The 18,235-nt window shown below is 47.6% G+C and overlaps 1 protein-coding gene across 2 annotated transcripts in view; it reads left to right on the top strand.

Annotated features, from left to right (window-relative positions):
* The window catches only part of GATB (glutamyl-tRNA amidotransferase subunit B), a 103,378-nt gene that overhangs the window by 47,832 nt on the left and 37,311 nt on the right, over positions 1-18,235 (top strand). Inside the window, exons 4-6 of one of the 2 annotated variants that reach the window (XM_005910233.3) lie at positions 971-1,169; positions 1,790-1,912; positions 14,927-15,040. In XM_005910233.3, the coding sequence (XP_005910295.2) occupies positions 971-1,169; positions 1,790-1,912; positions 14,927-15,040 (436 nt within the window). The remainder of the gene's footprint in view (positions 1-970; positions 1,170-1,789; positions 1,913-14,926; positions 15,041-18,235) is intronic. The other variant, XM_070386655.1, reaches the window with a different exon arrangement.

Here is an 18,235-nt window from a genome sequence, read left to right as displayed (position 1 = left end):
CAGAAGATCTGTGTTTTGACCGCCCTGCCAGGTGATTCTGATACAGCTTAAGCTTGAACAGGGCTGGCCAGGAAGCCAGGAACATAGACTGTGGAGCCAGGTCACCCGAGTTCACATCCTAATGTTGATGCTTACTGGCTGTGTGGCTTTGGCCGTGGGTCCTTAGTCTCTCCACGCCCTGTGCTTTGTTCCTGGGGCTGTGCTGAGAACTAAACGGTGTGAAGCGCCGAGAACAGTGTCTGGGGACGCTGCGTCAGTGTCATCCTCTGTTCTTCGCCGAGTCTCACCTGCCCTCTCTTTAGTGTGTGTGCATCTGAAAGGAGTCCTTCCCGCCCACTCAGAAGGTGGTGAGGGAGCGCTGGCAACATCCATCAGTGTTTTAGTGCTCCATGCTTCCTATTAGTGGAGCGTGAGTGTCACTGCATTTTCTGGCTCGAGGAACAAGGGAAGTTTTTTCAGGGAGGGCATCTGACATGATCGGTTAGCTCAGAGAGCAGGAACAAAACCAGGCTCACGGCGCTGGCAGCTGCTGTCGGCTGCGCTGAGACGCGATGGCAGGGTGCTTAGCCAGCACTCCCAGTAAGAGGGTCTGTCAGGAGCCCAGTAAGCAGATGCAGGGCTGAGCTAATGAACTAAGTGGAAACAGCACGCTCTTTTCTCAGAGGCTGCAGACAGAGAGATGACTGTTAGTCCCCAGAATGGTACTCCACAGGGAAGAGTGAGGATCTGTGTGCTTTACGGCTTCATTATTGGGGGCGTGGGGACGGGGGACTCAGAGAAGTCAGGAGAGGCCAGGCTAGATTATGGCCGCAGCGCATAGACTATAATCTTTCGGCTCGTTTTCCTTTTTTTGTTGTTGTCGTATTGTGTTTTTAAGTAAGCTTGTAGTTTTAGGACATTAAAAGGAGTGATCAACTGGTTCCCAGCTTTGACTTACAGACTAGTGACTCTGGCCCCCATTTGCCTGCAGGCGGGCTACCAGATTACCCAGCAGAGGCTGCCGATCGCTGTGAACGGGAGCTTGGCATACAGCGTCTATGTGGGGAGGAAGCCAAGTCAGATGGTCACCAGGACCGTGAGGGTGAAGCAGATCCAGCTGGAGCAGGACAGTGGCAAAAGCCTGCACGACGACCTGCGGTCCCAGACGCTCATTGACCTGAACAGGGCAGGTAGGCTTGGGGATGCTCCTCTTCTTTCCTGCCACCGCCCATCGCCTCCAGGGTTTTCCCAATCCAGGTGAGGAAACAGGCCCCAGAGGTTGACAGATGGGTCAGGATATCAACATTGGTGTTGGTGGAGCTGATTAGCAAGCCAGGTGGGGACTGTGCTTTCTGTGGACTGCCTTCTAACCCATGACTAAACTGAAATCCACTTCACCACCTAGTCAGGGACCAAGCAGCTTGGTGTTGGAAGCAGACATTAAAAGAACCAAAGTTAAAAATTCAGAAGTGAGGGTAAAGAGAAGTGAGTCGGAGCCCATCAATGATGTGTGCACACTCAGTCGCTCAGTGTCCCATTCTGCAGCCCCACGGACTGTGGCCCGCCAGGCTCCTCTGTCCATGGAGTTCTCTAGGCAAGAATCCTGGAGTGGGTAGCCACACCCTCCTCCAGGGGATTTTCCTGACCCAGGGATCAAACCGTACGTCTCCTGCATTGCAGGCAGATCCTGTACCACTGAGCCACTCGGGAAGCCTGTCAGTGGCGCAGGGTTTTCCTAAAACTCTAGGCTGATGTGCCTGGGGACCAAAACTAGAGAGGTCCGGTCAGGCTGACTCTGTCTGTCTGGTAGGGATCGGCCTTCTGGAACTGGTCCTGGAGCCGGACATGTCCTGTGGAGAAGAGGCGGCCACAGCTGTCAGGGAGCTGCAGCTGATTCTTCAGGCCTTGGGGACCAGCCAGGCGAACATGGCAGGTAAAAGCCGCAGAAGAAGCTCGCTCCTCTCCCCCTTCTTCCTGTCTGCTTCTGCGCTCTCTCCTCACTGGAGTGTATCCTCTACATTTGCTACAGTGGGATTGTATGTATCCTTTCTCAGCCTTTTCTCCCTCAGGGTGTTTTCTCCCCCTTAGAATTCCCATGGATTCTTTTCTGAGCCCCTGACCAAAAATAAACGCACAAACAGCAGCCCTACAGAGGCAACTGAGCCCAAGTGTGAGATGAGAAGTTGAGGGACCAGAGGCCGCGTCCTGCTTCTTGCATCAGGATGCTGTGAGAATTAATAAAATGATGTGTTTGAACAGCTGCATCAGCCTCAGAGAGAAGACAGCGTATTTATGCAGAGTAGCCCTTACTTGTGAGTTCTGTGTGGACAGCGCTTCATTGCCAGTTGATGCTTTTCCTTTGGGTCTTTTTCTTTTCTGCCTTTTATACGAAGTTTTCATCCAGGTAAAACTGAAGCCAGATTGTATCAACTGCAAACCAAGACTGTGATTTCACAAAACTTTAACTGTGAGATAAAGTTAAATGCATTTATAATTTAAACTATATTTCTTAGATATACACAATAGAAATGTAATAGGGAGCTAAACAGAAGAAACTGTGCAAATTTGGGATCAAGGAAACTATACATTTTAAGTGTTTGCCGATTGGATATAAAGGTCACAAGTTTCAGTCAGTTTCTTTATTGCCCCTCCTGTCACTGCTCTGCCCATCCTTATATCCCCATGCTCGTCTCTTCTGTGGTTTCCCCCTATTTCCTGTTCCCAGGGTCTTTTAAAAAACTGCCACTCACAGAGCACTCCCTGACAGTGTAGAGAAAGGGAGCAAGTTCTTCGTCTGCAATGGGTTAATCCACTGCTCTGTACATTGGTGTGTTAGTCTAGAGATTTTTCAGAGAAACAGAATAAATATGTGTATGTGTGTGTGAGAGAGAGAGATATAAAGAGATTAACTATAAGGAATTAGCTCATGTGATTGTGGAGGCTGAGATGTCATAAGATTTACAGTCAGCAAGCAGCAGGAGAGCCAATAGTATTATAGTTCCAGCTTGAGACTGAAGGCCTGAGAATCAGGACAACCAAGGGTGTACGTTCCAATCGGAGCCAGAGTCCAAGGCAAGACTGCTATCCCAGCTCCAAGGCAGTCATGCAGAGACAGCAGATTTCCCCTGATGCTGAAAACTCAGCCTCTGCACCAGTGCTAAATCAAATCTCAGAGAAAGAGTTTTGGGTGAAATAGAAAAGAATAGCTTGATTTTTTTTTTTTGCCAGGCAAACAGGTGAAACTGTGTGATTCAGACTGGGACTTGTGCCCACAACCTGGCTGTAACCCTGACTGCAACTTGAACCGATGCAGCCAGGGACTGAAAATCTGGCGAAAACCCACAGTGTTCCAACTAAGATCACACACCTTGTTTTAGGACTTAATGAAGGTTACCTGTTCTTAGTCACTCAATCGTGTCTGACTCTTTGTGACCCCATGGATTGCAGCCTGCCAGGCTCCTCTGTCAACAGGGATTCTCCAGGCAAGAATACTGAAGCGGGTTGCCATGCCCTCCTCCAGGGGATCTTCCCAACCCAGGGTTTGAACCCAGGTCTCCCACATTGCAGGCGGATTCTTTACCATCTGAGCCACCAGGAAAGCCCAATAAAGATTAAGGTTTAGGTTCTTGATATCTCATTGCAGAAAGAATTCCATGAGAGATAAATTGATAGGTGAGAAGTGGATTTATTTAGAGAGAAACACATTCCACAGACAGGCTGTAGACCATTCATGAGGTGAAAGGGGCCTTGAAATATGGTATAGTTAGCTTTTATGAGCTGGGTAGTTTCACAGGCTAATGATTGGGAGGATTATTCCAACTGTTTGGGGAAGGGATGGAGATTTCCAGGAATTGGGGCACCGCTCACTTTTTGGTCTTTGATGATCAGCCTGGGAACTGTCGTGGCACCTGTGGTTGTGTAATTTAGCTCGCTCGTGTGTTACAGTGAGCATACACTGAGGCTCAGGGTCCAGGGGAAGTCAACTTGCCCACCATCTTGGACCCATTTGGTTCTAATCAGTTTATGTTGACTTCTCAGGCTATGTCACTCTTTCAAGGGTTGTACTCCCCTGTTTCAGGTGGATCCGTGCCCCTCAACACTGTGTGTCCCAACCTGGGAGGATTTGGTGAAGAGTTTTACACCAGTGATTGAAAGGTGGGGTTGCTGACAAGAAGCTGGGTGTGTGCAGGGCCTTGCTCCTTTAATCTAGCCTCAGGTGATCTGCTGATGAGCTTCTGTGGTTCTCAAGGTTATCAATCTCATCATGTGGATCACAGCCTTGTCTGACTCAATGAAACTATGAGCCATGCACTGTAGGGCTGCCCAAGATGGACAGGTCATAGTGGAGAGTTCTGACAAAATGTGGTCCACTGGAGAAGGAAATGGTAAACCACTTCAGTATTCCTGCCTTGAGAACCCCATGAACAGTATGAAAAGGCAAAAGATAGGACACTAAAAGATGAACTCTGCCAGTTGGTAGTTGCCCAATATGCTACTGGAGATCAGTGGAGAAATAACTCCAGAAAGAATGAAGAGATGGAACCAAAGCAAAAACAACACCCACTTGTGGATTGACTGGTGATAGAAGCAAGGTCCGATGCTGTAAAGAGCAATACTGCATAAGAACCTGGAATGCTAAGTCCGTGAATCAAGGCAAATTGGAAGTGGTCAAACAGGAGATGGCAAGAGTGAACATTGACATTCTAAGAATTAGTGAACTAAGATGGACTGGAATGGATGAATATAATTCAGATAACCATTATATCTACTACTGTGGGCAAGAATCCCTTAGAAGAAATGGAGTAGCCATCATAGTCAACAAAACAGTCCAAAATGCAGTAATTGCATGCAGTCTCAAAACCGACAGAATGATCTTTGTTCATCTCCAAGGCAAACCATTCAATATCACGGTAATCCAAGTCTATACACCAACCAGTAATGCTGAAGAAGCTGAAGTTGAACGGTTCTATGAAGACCTACAAGACCTTCTAGAATTAACACCCAAAAAAGATGTCCTTTTCATTGTAGGGGACTGGAATGCAAAAGTAGGAAGTCAGGAAACACCTGGAGTAACAGGCTATTTTGGCCTTGGAGTACAGAATGAAGCAGGGCAAAGGCTAATAGAGTTCTGCCAAGAGAACGCACTGGTCATAGCAAACACCCTCTTCCAACAACACAAAAGAATACTCTACACATGGACATCACCAGATGGTCAACACCAAAATCAGATTGATTATATCCTTTGCAGCCAAAGATGGAGAAGGTGTATACGGTAAGCAAAACAAGACTTGGAGCTGACTGTGACTCAAATCATGAACTACTTATTACCAAATTCAGACTTGAATTGAAGAAAGTAGGGAAAATCACTAGAGCATTCAGGTATGACCTAAATCAAATCCTTTATGACTGTATGGTGGAAGTGAGACATAGATTTAAGGGAATAGATCTGATAGACAGAGTGCCTGATGAACTATAGACAGAGATTCCTAACATTGTACAGGAGACAGGGATCAAGACCATTCCCAAGAAAAAGAAATGCAAAAAAGCAAAATGGCTATCTGAGGAGGCTTTACAAATAGCTGAGAAAACAAGGGAAGCCAAAAGCAAAGGAGAAAAGGAAAGATATACCCATTTGAATGCAGAATCCCAAAGAATAGCAAAGAGAGATAAGAAAGCCTTCCTCAGTGATCAGTGCAGAGAAATAGAGGATAACAATAGAATGGGAAAGGCTAGAGATCTCTTCAAGAAAATTAGAGATACCAAGGGAACATTTCATGCAAAGATGGGCTCAGTAAAAGACAGAAATGGTAGGGACCTAACAGAAGCAGAAGATATTAAGAAGAGATGGCAGGAATACACAGAACTGTACAAAAAAGATCTTCGTGACCCAAAGAATCACAATGGTGTGGTCACTCACCTAGAGCCAGGGCTCCTGGAATGTGAAGTCGAGTGGGCCTTAGAAAGCATCACTACGAACAAAGCTAGTGGAGGTGATGGAATTCCAGTGGAGCTCTTTCAAATCCTGAAAGATAATGCTGTGAAAGTGCTGCACTCAATATGCCAGCAAATTTGGAAAACTTCAGCAGTGGCCACAGGACTGGAAAAGGTCAGTTTTCATTCCAATCCCAAAGGAAGGCAATGCCAAAGAATGCTCAAACTACCGCACAATTGCACTCATCTCACACGCTAGTAAAGTAATGCTCAAAATTCTCCAAACCAGGCTTCAGCAGTATGTGAACGGTGAATTTCCAGGTGTTCATGCTGGATTTAGAAAAGGCAGAGGAACCAGAGGTCAAATTGCCAACATCCGCTGGATCATTGAAAAAGCAAGTGAGTTCCAGAAAAACATCTATTTCTGCTTTATTGACTATGCCAAAGCCTTTGACTGTGTGGATCACAACAAACTGTGGAAAATTCTGAAAGAGATGGGAATACCAGACCACCTGACCTGCCTCTTGAGAAACCTGTATGCAGGTCAGGAAGCAACAGTTAGAACTGGACGTGGAACAGCAGACTGGTTCCAAATAGGAAAAGGAATACGTCAAGGCTGTATATTGTCACCCTGCTTATTTAACTTCTATGCAGAGTACATCATGAGAAACACTGGGCTGGAGGAAACACAAGCTGCAATCAAGATTGCTGGGAGAAATATCAATAACCTCAGATATGCAGATGACACCACGTTTACGGCAGAAAGTGAAGAAGGACTAAAGAGCCTCTTGATGAAAGTTAAAGAGGAGAGTGAAAAAGTTGGCTTAAAGCTCAACATTTAGAAAACAGATCATGGCATCTGATCCTATCACTTCATGGCAAATAGATGGAGAAACAGTGACAGTGGCAAATTTTATTTTGGGGGGCTCCAAAATCACTGCAGATGATGACTGCAGCCATGATATAAAATGATACTCCATGGAAGAAAAGTTATGACCAACCTAGACAGCATATTAAAAAGCAGAGACATTACTTTGCCAACAAAGGTCCGTCTAGTCAAGGCTATGGTTTTTCCAGTAGTCATATATGGATGTGAGAGTTGGACTATAAAGAAAGCTGAGCGCTGAAGAATTGATGCTTTTGAACTGTGGTGTTGGAGAATACTCTTGAGAGTCCCTTAGACTGCAAGGCTATCAAACCAGTCCATCCTAAAGGAAATCAGTCCTGAATGTACATTGGAAGGACTGATGCTGAAGCTGAAGCTCCAGTACTTTGGCCACCTGATGCAAAGAGCTGACTCATTGGAAAAGACCCTGATGCTGGGAAAGATTGGGGGCAGGAGGAGAAGGGGACGACAGAGGATGAGATGGTTGGATGGCATCACCAACTCCATGGACATGGATTTGGGTGGACCTCGGGAGTTGGTGCTGGACAGGGAGGCCTGGCTTGCTGCAGTCCATGGGGTCGCAAAGAGGACTGAAGGACTGAACTGAAGGTTATCAAACTGTCATCTTTTCTCTGGAGTGAAGAGTGCTTCTTCAAACAGTTAACATCTTCCATTTGTTGCGGACTTTAGTTCTGGTTTTTCCTGTGGTCATGTATGGATGTGAGAGTTGGACTGTGAAGAAGGCTGAGCACTGAAGAATTGATGCTTTTGAACTGTGGTGTTGGAGAAGACTCTTGAGAGTCCCTTGGACTGCAAGGAGATCCAACCAGTCCATCCTAAAGGAGATCAGCCCTGGGATTTCTTTGGAAGGAATGATGCTAAAGCTGAAACTCCAGTACTTTGGCCACCTCATGCGAAGAGTTGACTCATTGGAAAAGACTCTGATGCTGGGAGGGATTGGGGGCAGGAGGAGAAGGGGACGACAGAGGATGCGATGGCTGGATGGCATCACTGACTTGATGGACATGAGTCTGAGTGAAGTCCAGGAGTTGGTGATGGACAGGGAGGCCTGGTGTGCTGGATTCATGGGGTCGCAAAGAGTGGACTGATCTGATCTGATCTTAGTTCTTATAAAGAGCTTGTTGTGTGAATCTCCCCAGGGCTACACTAGTGTTTCTTGCCTGCCCCTCCCTTGTCTATGCATCTCCTTCCTTCCCTGATTAGCAACTGTTTGAATCTGCACTTTGGAACTCAGGGAAGGTCGCAGAGGCTGGAGTCTGTTCCCTACAAGCAAGAAATGGGGGACACAGAAAGGCTTCATTGTCCAGGAGCCCCATAGCATCTTCCTTGGTTTCACCCCCACTGGGCCCTTTATTCTTGTTTTCAGTGGATTGAATAAAGCCCACCCTCATGGGCAGGTAGTCTGCTTTACTCACTATCAGTTCAAATGTTAATCTCCTTCAGAAACACCCTAAGGACACATCCAAAATAACATTTAATCAAATATCCAGGCTCCCCTTGGCTCAGTCCTGTTCACACAAACAATTAGCCATCTCAGGTAGTCACAAGAGGTGCCATTAAGTACTATTGACGCAGATGATCCATCTGCCTGTTAGATTATAATACCATTTATTGACCATTTTGTCACACATTTTTTTGCATGTTACAAAGGGACTTCAGAAGCTGTAACGTCATCTTTGTCACATAGGACATTTTATGGGCAACAAATTGTAACATCAAAGCCATGGTTTGGGTTGAATCTGGAGACAGAACTTGCTGATTTGCTGTCTTCTTTAAGCTACAGGCTGGACAAACAGAGCCACAGGAGTTTGAGTGGCGTAAAGGTTAGCTGCCTGCAAGTCTGTGTGTAGAAAAGAGGGTCTGTGTTAGAATAAGAGACCTCTCCATGCTAGATTTATGACTCCTGCTGCCTTTTTACACATAGAACAGAAAAGAAGTATGGGCAGGCTGAATGGTTATCCATTTTTGCACTATTGCTGTTAAAAAATTCTTTTTATTTTTCCATTCTTTTTCAAAATAACTGTGGTTTGTACCAAACCTATGGAATAATAAACAGACCTTTTTATTTTTCCATTCTTTTTCAAAATAACTGTGGTTCCTACCAAACCTGTGGAATAATAAACAGACCACCTGTTAGCTGAGAAATAGTTCCATCAGGTCCTTGCCAAGAGATAAACCAGAGCAGCAAGAACTCATCAGGCGGTGACGGCAGAGAGGGTTTATTAAATCTCATTCGTCATGATGCTTTTTGTTGCTTCTAAATACGAATCCAACACGGTTGCCCCCGGCACAGCGGCAGCGTGTACGAGAGAGTCCTGAGTGCTGTGGGGAGCGAAGGTCCGCCTGGGGTCTGCAGGGGTCCCGCTGTTGGTGCCCTCAGCTCTGTCAGCCCAGCCCCCTTGCTCGTCCTTACGTCCCCCCACTGCAGGGCACTGCATCACCAGTGGAGACAGGTCTCGGAACCGAGGGCCACCCCGGAGGGCGCCAGTGGACCCCCACGTGCTTTTGCAGTAAAGCTTCAGTTGCTCCAGGCTATGATTCAGTGAGTTCCCGATAGTTTTGCTAATGAGTGTGGGCTGGCTCGGCCTGGGTTCCAGAAGTCATTTCCTTCTCAGTGGCCATTACTGTTGAGATCCTCGGAGCAGTCTGCTGAGGGGAGCATGTACCCAAGTCGATACACTGAATGTTTCCAAGGCCGTACTACCTGCTGTTTAAACATGCTCATCTGTTCAGAAAGCGTTCTTTAAAATTAATTTTTCTTCACATTTAAATCCCATTACTTTTCCCAGAGACTTACTACTGTGCCTGTTGTACATGAGGAGTGGAGGCTTACAGGTTGGGTGGTGTGGCCAGGGCACACAAGAAGTGACTGAGCTGGGATCGGAGCCCCTCCTGTTTAAGCACTGCGTGCCCCTGCTTCCTGGTGCCAGCCGCGACAGGGTGGCCAAACAGCCTGGAGACCTGGGGTAGCAGAGTAGGTGCTTTAGACACCACGGCCCCAGACCTGGGGTGGAGTCCTGTCCTGTGCTTCCAGCTATAGAAGCTGGGTGAGGTGTTTGACTTCTCCGAGCCTCCCTTTCTACACTTGTAAAACCAGTTGCTATATATATACAGAAAGAGAAAGGAAGAAACCCAAGAGGAGAGGAAGTCATCCGCGTATCAGATAAGAGTTGGGCAGCAGAGTGGGCTGAGCGAGCCAGCAACAGCCTTGTGGGAGGAAGCCTGGAACTCCGTTTGGGGACTGTCAAGTATGAATCACCTCAAGGACATCTAAGTGGCTTTGTCATTAATGCTGTATTGTAGGGAGTGAATGTGATAATATACACAAAACATATCACAAGTCTTGACAAATAGCCTGTGCTCATTAAATGTTATGTGCTTATTAATACTAATAAGTAGTATTACGTTTACAGAAATACCACTCATTGTAGATAAATAAGCTATATGAAATATTTTCAGTAAAGTTGGGTCACACTATTTTATCTTACTTTTTGTCAAACCCTGTTATCTGCGTTCTGGAGAGTAAACCAGAAATGAATGACCAGAATGAGACGGCTTAACAGACCTTCACTAAATCCTCAGGCTGCTGCTGTTGACTGAAGCCGTTTTCTGCCCTGGTGTTGTATTTCTCGTGTGTGGATGTGTTTGGGGGGAAAAAATAGCACGTAACTGCACCGTATCATTGTGCTCAGTGGTGGGGTTTTTCATTTTGCTGTTACACATGTCTGCTCCTAGAGGGTGGAAATTGAGCTTGATAACGTCCTCATGAAGGCCCTCCCTGGTGTTGCAGAATGCGTTGGAGCCAACCTGGCTGGTGAGGCTTTTGTGGACCTGAGGCAATTTAACTTAATTTGTTTAAAAGGTATTTCGTCTTCACTGGGTAAAACGCCTTTTGTGCGTGTTGGGCACTGTATTTGAGTCCAGGCAAGTGAACGCTTTCAACACTGCAGGACACTAAATGAGTCCCCTCAGACATCTGCAGAGCATGATCTTCCCTGGGAGACACTGAAACTTGTGCTTTTGTTCCTCTTCCAAATTAAAAGTCTAAATTGTGAGAGATGGTTTTATTTTAAAAGCAAGTGAGGTCCTATTCAAGGTTCTCAGAGCTCAAAAAAAGTTCTCTCCCAAATACTGAAATGGGGTTGGGCAGAGCTCAGCATACTTGGCAAGTTTTCCTTTGAGCTGAATGGGCCTTTCAGATGATTCAGTAGATTAGTCCTGTTCAGACAGAACTTTAGAACTTGTCAGGAACCTACTGTGAGACCAGTCTGCTTACTGATTTCTCAGGCAAGTACCAGGGTGTGAATTCATTGAGCAGTTACCTTGTGCCAGAGTCAGCTCTAGGTTCTGAATAGAGCAGTGAGGAAGAGAGTACGTATTCACGAGACAGACACATACATTAACAAATAAGACGAAGTAGTTTAATAGTTACAGTGGTAAGTGGGGCTTCCCGGGTGGTGCAGTGGTAAAGCATCCACCTGCTGGTACAGGAGACATAAGAGATGAGGGTTCAATCCCTGGGTCGGGAAGATCCCCTGGAAGAGGAGGGCATGACAGCCCACTTCAGTCTTCTTGTCTGAAAAGCCCCACGGACAGAGGAGCTTGGCGGGCTGTTACAGTCCCTAGGGTCGCAAAGAGCTGGACACGACCGAAGCGACTTAGCTCATGGCACGTAGTGAGAAGTGCATTAAGGAAGCACAGAAGGTACCGTGATAAAGGATACCGTTGGAAGGCGAGGACCTCAGGAGAACGCTCCAAGGCTCCAGCCAGCGTCAGCTAGAGGGTGAGCACCCAGCCAGGAGCCCAGGCCACGTCCTGGAAGTGAGGGAAAGTGTAGAATGTGCCTGCAGGTATTAACACCAGCGGTGCAGGGAGAGTGCCAGGAGCAGGGGGCTGTGCCTCAGGTAAGACTGAAAAGGTCAGAGGGCTAAACCACAGTGATAAGACCAAGATAAGTTTGGATTTCATTCCACAGTGGGAGGTCACAGAAGGGTTTTAAGCCGCTGAAAGACAGAGTCAGATGAATGTTTTAGGAAACCACTGTGGGTGCTCTGGACCACGGGTTTCAGCAGGGTACGAGTAGAAGCAGAGCCCGGGTAAGAAGCCTTCCCAGTAGTTCAGTGGAGGTGATGCTGGTGTGGGCAGAGCTGGTGTTCGTGAGGATGGACAGGTCAAGATAGGTGGCTTCGAGGGGGTTTTTAGAAACAACAGGATTGGTTAACAGGCTGATGTAGAAGGCAAGAGGCAGGAAGAGGTCACGCTTGAGGCACAAGGTGGTGGCGCCGTTTGTCGTCACCGGGAGGCTGAGGACAAAGATGGCTCTGCGGATGGGCAGATCCTTTAGTTGGGGAAACTGACGCGCCCCGACCGCCCCCGTGGGGAGCTGAAGGAGAGGTCAGAGCAGGGGTCTGGGCTGAAGTGAGAAGTCTAGGGATTGTCAGAGCAGCGGTGGTATTTAAAGCCACACTCCTTTACAGAGAGCGCACAAGGATGGGAACAGATGATAGAGACGTGGAAACGAGCTCAGGAGCCCGGAGGAGACCTAGAGAGTGATGGTGCCAGCTGCTGAGAGCGGTTGGCAGGTTACGTGCTGCTGGTGTATCTAGCGAGGTGAAGGCACAGCATGTCTGGTGTCCGTGTGTCCGAGGGATTCGACGGCCAGGGCCTGTTGGTGACTTTGGCAAGGTGTTTTCGGGGAGATGGGGGCAGAAGCCAGGCTGACAGGTTCAGGAGTGACTGAAGGGTGAGATCATGGAGACTGTGTGTCAGCAAGCAAACAGTATTTGTTTGAGAGGATTTGCTGAAAAGGAAAGCAGAGACTAGCCGGATGATGGACAGAGAATTGCGTTCAAGGGAGCAGGTCTTCAGGTTCTGTTTTTAGTGAAAAATACTGTTGCATACGTATACATACAGGGGCCATGAGGAAGAAAATTAACAACTGGTATGGAGAGAGGAGAGAACTGAAGGAATGGTGTCCTTGGAAGGAAAGAGGGGTGGGGATTCTACACTTGGGCCCCATTCTCAAAGGCCTTCTCTCTGGTCTTAAAGATAAGATGAATTCCGAATAGGCTGCGGTCCTGAGCGTGTATTCCGGTAACTCGGAGGAGCACCAGTAGAGGTGGGGAAGAGAAAGTCCCACTCGTGTGGGACCTTGAAGGCTGAGCCGAGGTTCAAGGAGGGACAATACCAGTGATGACCAGGGCACGTGGGGACCAGCGGCAGGCAGGGAGTGAGCGGTGGAAAGCGCTGGGGCGCGGTGGCCAAGGCCAGGGGAGGGCTGGTGAGTGCTGGGTGGAGGTGGGACACCAGTGGGAGCCAGCTGTGCACGTGGTCCAGCGCTGATGGACGCTGCAGTCCTGTGGGAGGACACGGCCAGAACGGAGGGAGGGGGGTGGCTGGACGAGGAGGGGTCGCCGCTCCGACGGCAGGGTGGGATGCCAGGGTGGGATGCGAGCCCTCAGGCAGGGAAGGCAGCGGGGTGGGGGGGGGATGCCGAGGCCCGGGTCGGCTGCCAGGGATGTTTGTGGGAGGAGCTGACAGGATGTAGTCAGAGGACTAAGCAGGGTCCCCATAGAGAGTCTGACGGTATCAGAAGTCACTGGGGATTCTTGAGGCTCAAGGAAGCACACAGTGTCCACAGGGGCTAAGAGGTTTTTGGAGAAATGGGAGAAGTAATAGAGACACAGAGTCATTTCTGGGCTAAAAGGTGGCTTTTCCCTGCCTGTCAGCATGGGTGGCCCTTGGGGAGCGGCAGAGTGGGAATGGTAGAGAGCCCTTACAAGGGTCTCTTTCTCTAGGCGTGGAATTTATTCATGCTATTTTATTATTTTAATATGCTTTTACTTTTATGAAACCTTAGAAAAGAAATTTCTTTTCTTAACTCATCAGCACATTCAGGTTTGACAGATCCTTTTTAAGTTTAAAGACTTGCCTAAGAAAAAAATCCAGCGTTTTGTCCGTTTTTGTTCTGTTTTAAATATTGTAAATAAAACTAGAGAATAGAGAATTCTAGCTTTACTTTGCAGGGTGTGAAATGTGTTGATTTCTTCTCTTTGTCTCTTTTCCTCTTGGGATTTTGCTTCCCTTGCCTCCTCAAGAGCCTGTTAGTCATCTCACAAACTACCTATTTCCTTAGGGGTGACTGCTGCCAAAGTGGGCGGGGATGGAGGCAGGGTTCAGGGTCAAAGAAAGTTCTCCTAGAGTGAAGGCTGCTGTCTCTGGTCCCCATCCCCCACCCCCCACAGCACTGTCTGCTGTGGCAAACCCCTACAGCCGTCAGAAAGGATTCAAGTCCTGTTTGCAGAAGAAAGAAATTATTACAGTACCTGGAAGAAGGAGGAGGGAAAAAAGCCCACGTTTCTGGCTTGTGCCCTTGAGCTGTAAATTCTCAAGGACTCTCTTATAAATCTCCTGGAATCGCTGTTGGAAATCCACATTTCCTCAGAGAGCAGTGTAGGGCTATCACATAACAATTTCTGAGGCCTTCCCCCTAACCCAGCTCTGACACTTTGAAAAAAACTTCAGAATAAAACTTCAGAGTAAACCTCCATTTTAACAGTATTGTTTTTCTTATTTGGCACAAAAGAAATTAGATTTCCCCAGATGGTATATCCAGAATTTCTTCTGTCTTCTACCTGTGTACAAGTGCACAGAAATATCCCTGCACACGTGCACACACATCCCGCAGATGCCTTAGGACTGTCAGTCTTGTAAGTGGGCAGAAGTACCAGCCGTGAACTTCAGGACCAACCTTACCTCCTTTGAGTGTGTGTGTGCGTGTGTGTGTGCGTGTGCACGCGTGCACCGCACACTCTTGTGCACGCTCAGTTGTGTCCGACTCTTTGTGACCCCATGGACTGTAGCTCACCAGGCTCCTCTGTCCATGGGATTCTCCAGGCAGGAATACTGGAGCGGGTTGCCATTTCCTATTCCAGGGGATCTTCCCGACCCAAGGATTGAACCCATGTCTTCTTCATGAACCCATGATTCTTCACCACTGACACCATGGACATCAGCTAGAGTCAGATATTGCTTGCACTCTCTTGCCTTAAAAAGACCACATTCCCGCAGAGAATTTCTAAAGAGTTGTCTTTTTTTCTCTCCTTCCAGAGGGCCAGTTAAGAGTGGATGCCAATATATCTGTGCATCGCCCTGGGGAGCCTTTAGGCATTCGAACCGAAGTGAAGAATCTCAACAGTGCCCGATTTTTGGCCAAAGCTATAGGTGAATGTCAGCTGTTACTCCTCATATACTTCTTTGTAGCAGCAACTTAATGACTTACACCCACCCAACTTAATGACTTACATGGTAACATCTCAGCTTCAGGGTTTTGTGGGTTGGGTGGTTTTCTGCTGGTCCTGCCTCGGCTCTTTCATTTGACTCTGGGGAGCCGGCACTCTGCTGAGATAAAGAGTCCAAGAGGACCTTACACGCTGGGGCCTTGGTGCCAGACATCTGCTGGGCTTCTTTACCCATGTGGGCTTTCTGCTTTCTGCTTAGCCCAGCTTTCTTATTTGGCAGAGGTGGCGTCCTAGGAGGATGAAGGCAGATCCCTCAAGTCGTCTTCAGTCTTTAGTTCTAGAATTTGCACAACATTTCTTCCAGTACATTCCATTCAAAACAGGTTCAAGGGAAGGGGGAGGAAATAGACTTCACCTCTATGGGAGGATTTGCAAAATTCTGTAACTCTGTTTTTCCATGTACCACAACCAGTCTGAACTGTATAATGTTGTATTTGTTATAGATTAGCCACAATTTGACCTAATTGGTCATTGTGTTTTTCTGCTTTTAACTGTTTTAACTAACAGATTGCTTGAAAGTGTTAGTCACTCAGTCATGTCCGACTCTTTGCTACCCTGTGGACTGTAGCCTGCCAGGTTCCTGTGTCCATAGAATTTTCTAGGCAAGAATACTGGAGTGGGTTGCCATTCCCTTCTCCAGGGGATCTTCCTAACCCAGGGATTGAACCTGGGTCTCCTGCACTGCACATGGATTCTTTACCAGCTGAGCCACCAGAGAATAGGTTGCCTAGGCCTGTGTAATCAAGTAGTGATCTTACTGGAGCACATGCTGTGGATCTCTCAGTGTGGACAGATGTATGCTAGTAATAAAGAGAAGAACTGCGCAAGCTCAGCAGCTGGAGTGGTCCATAGAAGATGATCACTGTGAATGTGAGGGGCTGACATCTCAGAAGGATGACAGTACTCTTTAAAAGCAAAGGTGTCTAAGAGGAAGAGACACAGAAGGGAGGAAGTGGAGGTGGAGGTTAAGGTGCATCCTTCAAGGTACACAGAGCAGGGGCTGGATGAAAGTGGCGTCCCAGCCCAGAGGTTCACCAAAGGTTCAGTAGGATGCTGAGTGTTAGAAGGAGGACAGGTTTTCTAGTCTTGGATAACACTTTTTATCCTGAACCTGAAATAATCAACCAGCCTTAATGAAGACACTGTGACTCTATACATTTTCAGGAAAAAGGCATTAACATGGTCAAGGGCCTCAGATACACAGCTGTATCAGTAACCTCAGATATGAAGATGACACTACCATTATGGCAGAAAGTGAAGAGCCTGTGGATGAAAGTGAAAGAGGAGTGAAAAAGCAGGCTTAAAATTCAACATTCAAAAAGTGAAGCTCATGGCATCCAGTCCCATCACTTCATGGCAAAGAGATGGGGAAAAAATGGAAACAGTGAAATACTTTATTTTCTTTGGCTCCAAAATCACTGCAGATGGTGACTGCAGCCATGAAATTAAAAGACGCTTGCTCCTTGGAAGTAAAGCTATGACCAACCTAGACAGCATATTGACAAGCAGAGACATTACTTTGCCAACAAAGGTCCATCTAGTCAAAGCTATGCCTTTTCCAGTAGTCATGTATGGATGTGAGAATTGGACTATAAAGAAAGCTGAGTACTGAAGAATTGATGCTTTTGAACTGTGGTGTTAGAGAAGACTCTTGAGAGTCCCTTGGACAGCAAGGAGATCAAACCAGTCCATCCTAAAGGAAATCAAGCCTGAATATTCATTGGAAGGCCTGATGCTAAAGCTGAAACTCCAATACTTTGACCACCTGATGTGAAGAACTGACTCATTGGGAAAGACCCTGATGCTGGGAAAGATTGACGGCAGGAGGAGAAGGGGACGGCAGAGGATGAGATGGTTGGATGGCATCACCGACTCGATGGACATGAGTTTGAGCAAGCTCCAGGAGCTAGTGATGAACAGGGAAGCCCAGTGTGCTGCAGCCCATGGGGTCACAAAGAGTCGGACACAACTGAGGGACTGAACTGAACTGATGGTCAAGGGGATGACATATAGGATGTATAGGGGAAGCTTCCCGCATAAAGACGGCTAATGAGGGTGGAGTCTTCTGCTTGTGAGAGGAGATACTGTCCGTGTATCTGAGGCTGCGAAAGGTCTGGGCCAGGAGAAACCCTTCCAGCTCAGGTTGGTGAAGTTCGTGAAGCTTGGAACGAACCGAAAAAAGTTCCACTTCGCCTTGTAGATGAGTGTCCTGGAGCTCATTATTGTAAGAGGTGGTGATTGGAACTTAAACAAGCCACAAGATTTTAGGTAGATTCATCCCAGATGAATTTGAAGGCTTTGGCTGCCCCTAGCCTTCTGTTGTCCTATGAAGTATCCTGTGGAGCGGCAGTCGGAGACAGAACTCTACCTGTGGTCGGGCTGGGGCTGGAAGAACCTGAGCTTCCCTGTTACAGGCTTAAGTCCCCAAGCCTGTAATTTTTCCACCCAAATTTTCTCCTTACATCAGACCTTTTAGCCATCCTCTTGGGGTTTGTTGCTTTTTGTCAGCTCAGATAAGAGTCAGGATTTGGGTGAGGGCAAGAGGAGTACGTTTTAGTGGGGACTTAAGGAGGGACGGGGAGAAGGCAATGGCACCCCACTCCAGTACTCTTGCCTGGAAAATCCCATGGACGGAGGAGCCTGGTGGGCTGCAGTCCATGGGGTCACTAAGAGTCGGACACGAATGAGTGACTTCATGTTCACTTTTCACTTTCATGCATTGGAGAAGGAAATGGCAACTCACTCCAGTGTTCTTGCCTGGAGAATCCCAGGGACGGGGGAGCCTGGTGGGCTGCCGTCTATGGGGTCGCACAGAGTCAGACACGACTGAAGCGACTTAGCAGCAGCAGCAGCAAGGAGGGAGGGAAAGCTTAGGCTCTTTTCATACGGAAGCGTGGCAGCTGAGGCTGTGTTCCGCTAACCACTGCTGCCTTGCTCCGTGGTGAGGGAGCAAGGCGTAGAGCAGTGGCTCTTCATCATTGGGGGCCATAGATCCCTTTGAATATACAGTGGACGTTCTGGATCATTTCTCCAAAATCTGTGCCTAGGCACACAGCCACATTTGTATATAATCCCAGGAGATACCAAAACCCCCTGAATCCTGCCCATGGGTCCTGGG

The sequence above is a fragment of the Bos mutus genome, chromosome 17 (assembly GCF_027580195.1).
Source record: "Bos mutus isolate GX-2022 chromosome 17, NWIPB_WYAK_1.1, whole genome shotgun sequence".
In the NCBI taxonomy this organism is placed as follows: domain Eukaryota; kingdom Metazoa; phylum Chordata; class Mammalia; order Artiodactyla; family Bovidae; genus Bos; species Bos mutus.
The sequence above is the reverse complement of the archived record's forward strand: the minus strand, read 5'-3'. Positions and strand labels throughout refer to the sequence as shown.